General features: G+C 41.4%; 1 protein-coding gene across 2 annotated transcripts in view; it reads left to right on the top strand.

Moving 5' to 3' along the window:
- Positions 1-3,875, top strand: part of SCP2 (sterol carrier protein 2) — a 106,733-nt gene that overhangs the window by 83,731 nt on the left and 19,127 nt on the right. For both annotated transcript variants that reach the window (XM_006149379.2, XM_006149378.3), the window contains one exon: positions 2,576-2,678. In XM_006149379.2, the coding sequence (XP_006149441.1) occupies positions 2,576-2,678 (103 nt within the window). The remainder of the gene's footprint in view (positions 1-2,575; positions 2,679-3,875) is intronic.

The following is a 3,875-nucleotide window of genomic DNA, read 5'->3' as shown; positions in this document are numbered from 1 at the left end:
AATGGAGGAGAAAGGATTGCTGTGTGACCATCCCCCCTGGGGGGTGATTTCTCGCTTTCTGTCTCTAATGTCTCTGTCTGTCTGGCAAGCGCCCATGCCCTATAGCAAAAACCCCCCCAAAAAAAAAAAAAAAAGTTACAGGAGTCATATGCTTACATCCAGGAGGAACTCTACATTTCTCTAATGGATTAGTCAAAATAAAGATGTCCAAAATGAAAGGACAAAGAAAATCTTCCGTAATACAACACTCCCCTCTGGATACCACTCTGTGTCCCTGTTGCCGTAGAAGTAGTATCTTAAAAGAGCCACGCTGTCTTTTTCCCTCTCCTGTCCACTCTCCAGTTGACTATAATTTGGCTTTTACCCTCCACCACTTGAAACACTTTCGTCAAGGTCACCTGTACTGTCTGCGTGGCCAGTCCAGCGTGTACTTGACCTTTTGGCCTATTTGACTTTGCTCCTCCCTCCCGGACTCTTTCTCTTCTGTGGGTGGTTATGACACATGCTCTTCTGACTTTCCTCTTGAGCCCTGGCTGCTGTTTCCCCTTCTGTCCCAGACCCCTAAATAATGGGGTTCCAAAGGCCATTGTCTTGGCTCTCAGCTTTCCCCATAACTCCCTTGTAGTCCATTCCCCTGGATTAAATCTTGTTATTATGCTGATAAATGCATCTGTGGCTAGACCTCTCCTCTGAGCTCCAGACTCTCATCTCCAGCTGCCTTCTCGTCTTACAGACATCTCACACTGAATGTGTCTAAAATGGAACTTTCGTCACCTCTACTCCCACCCCATTTTTCCTCTTCTCAGCAAATGGCTAGTACCATTCCCCAGTCCTAGGCCTGACGCTTGCATTGTCCCCATCCTGTCCTCTCCCCTTTGTAGCCTCCTCACTCCTCTCCATCTCCATTGGCAGACTGCCTCCTTACTCCAGGCCACCATCACTTCCTGTCTGGCCCACTCCTAACAAGTCTTCCCACTTCTGCTCTTGTCTCCCCACCCGCTAGTGCAATTGCAAAGAATAACACAGATTAAACTGTTGAGTTGTCAGAAAGGTCATGATGCATTTTTACATAGAAAAAAAAATACGTCATGTCTTTTCCAACAACCTAGTATTTCATGTCCCTGTTTATTCATTTCAGTGGCTTCCCAAATTCCCTGCTTTGGCCTGTCTGCCTGATCTGGTCCCTGCCCAGTTCTGCAATTTATTTTCATGTCATTCTTCCCCCAACTTACTGTGTCTGGTGACACTGGTCTTATTTTACTTCCTTTTAACGTGACCTAGGTCTTTTTTTCCCTCAGGATCTTTGCAGTTTCTTCTTTGAACTGCCAGCTCCTCTTCTTCCTTTAATAGGGTCTTAGCTTAAATTCACCTATTCAGAGAGGTCATTCCTTGACTATCCTACCTGAAGTAGGTTCTTCTTTTTCATTTCTAATTTATGTATATACTTTTTTTTTTTTTGAGAGATTTTTACTATAGGGCACGTGCGCTCGCCAGAAAGACAGAGAGAGATGAGAGCCAGAAAGCAAAAAATCCCTCCCCAAGGATGGCCATGCAACAATCCCTTCTCCTCCATTCTCTTCTCGGGATCTTGGGCATGCACGCACACGCGCCCAGCATGAATTTAAGCCTCCAGGTCCAGGACTTGAACTATGGTCGACTACATGGGAGTCCAGTGACATAGCCACTACACCAACTGCTGGTTTCATGTATTTACTTCTTTTTCTCCTTCAGTGAAGAATGTAAATGTAGTAAGAGCAGGGGTTGGCTTTTTTTTTTTTTTTTCTCTTCTTTTCTTTTTAACCATTTTAAAAAATAATTATTGAATTTTACTGATTTTTATTACTGTTTTTTTAAATTTGCTGTAGGACATATGTACTCACCAGAGGGAGGGGGAGAGAAAGTGAGAATGCAAGTCACTAGGTCCACTAGGATTCGAACTGTGGTGGGCCATGTGGGAGTCCAGCACCTTAACATCATTCCACCTGCTGGCCCCAGGGACTGGCTTTGACTCCTTTACTGTTCTATCCCTAATGCCTTGAACTCACCTTGCATGCATGTAGCAAATAGTCATTAAATATTTATGAGATGATAAGAAGAAGAAATGGGAAGGGAAAAGTGTAATGGATTGGGGAGGGGTATGGGGAGACAGAAGGAGGGGGTTGAGACAGGACGAAATGCTTACTGAGCAGTTGCTGTGCTCTTAACAGCTTCAGATATGCCCTCCCATGTTCTCTTCTGGGTCGCAGGCGTCACCAGCATGCTGGTGGCATGTCAGAGGCATTACCCAACTTCCTAACATACCCTCTGACCCCTGGGTTCTGTCCCCACCTAATCATTTGAGGCTCTTCTTTGGCTTATTGTATTTTCAAGAACCTTGCCTAACACCTGATAAGCCCCCAATATTAGTTGAAAAAAATGGGAAGAAAAGTTTAATTGTTTTAGGTGATTACTAAGGATTTCTTTTGGATGAGTTGCAACATTTCTGTTTGTAAAGTTTTTCAAAATTGCTGTTGTGTAAATGTTATAAAACTGAGTACCTGTGTGGCTCCATGAATTGAAATAGATTCTTTTCCAGTTCTTTCAGAACTCATCAAATTGAGGCTGCTCCAACCAGCTCTGCAGGGGATGGGTTTAAGGCAAATCTTGTCTTTAAAGAGATTGAAAAGAAGCTTGAAGAGGTAAGGTTTACATAAAATATTCCTGGGAGGATCCCGCGGCTTAGAGGGGATGTGTAAGGTTTCAGGTGTTGCCATGAGGTTGTACAAGTTGAACATTAGTATCATGTTATCAAGTGTTTTTAGACTTCTAAGGGTATGTTAAGGCTTTCTTTTAATTCCAGTAAGAATGCATTTCAGAAATGTACAAATCTTCATATTTGCATTTGTTAAAGAACTGTAATAATACTATTAAAATCTTCATTCTTTTTCTGCTTTTTTTCTCAGTTATGAACATAGTTTATATTCAAAGGAGCTGCAATTTATTTTGATGTAATTTCCTTCTGAATTAAAAAGATCTTATTTAGGGACTGGCTCCATAGTACAGAGATTAACTGCTGTGTGTAGCACTAACCTTTGCATATAATGTACACGTATGTACACCTGGCATGCCTTTCAAGTTGCTGGGGCCAGGACTTGAACCATAGTCGGCCATATGGGATCTGGCTCCCAACATATAGTGCACCCTCCAGAGGGCTTAATCATGCTGCAACTTCCTTCCTCCAGTCTAGCCTGCCAGGATTCTGGGTAACTTATCTATGTGTCTGGCATGTTTTCAGTGTGACTAAGCCAAGGACCTGAACGAAGTCAGTCTGTAGCTTCTATTCTATAGTCCAGTATGCTATGCACTGGGTCACAGAGACTGGTCCTATATATATACACACACACATATATACATGCATACATACATACACACACACATAAATACATATACATACATTTACACATACATATATATGTATGTGTATATATGCATATATGTATGTATATATGTGTGTATATATGTGTTTAAGAATTATTTTATTTAACTTTATTTATTTATCTATTTAACTTTATTTATTTATATATTTAAATTTGACCAGAGAGGGACAGAGTGAGAAAGAGAGAGAAAGAGGGAAAGTGAGAAAGCAAGCCACCAGGTCTGGGACTCAAACCACAGTTGGCCATGTGGGAGTCCATTGCCCTTTACCACCATGCCACCTGCCGGCCCTTCTATGTTGTTTTTTTAATATACCATATATGCATATCCATTTTTACACACAATTATTACTTCTTGGTAGATAGTGATCATACTAAAGGATTCTAATAGTAGCTTTTTCTCCAAAAAGAGTTATTCTTTTTTTTTTTTTTTTTGGGAGAGGTTTTTGCTATAGGGCACGT

This window comes from Tupaia chinensis, unplaced genomic scaffold (genome assembly GCF_000334495.1).
Source record: "Tupaia chinensis unplaced genomic scaffold, TupChi_1.0 Scaffold000259_1, whole genome shotgun sequence".
Classification (NCBI taxonomy): domain Eukaryota; kingdom Metazoa; phylum Chordata; class Mammalia; order Scandentia; family Tupaiidae; genus Tupaia; species Tupaia belangeri.
Note: the sequence above shows the minus strand (reverse complement) of the source record. Positions and strands in the feature narration are given on the sequence as shown.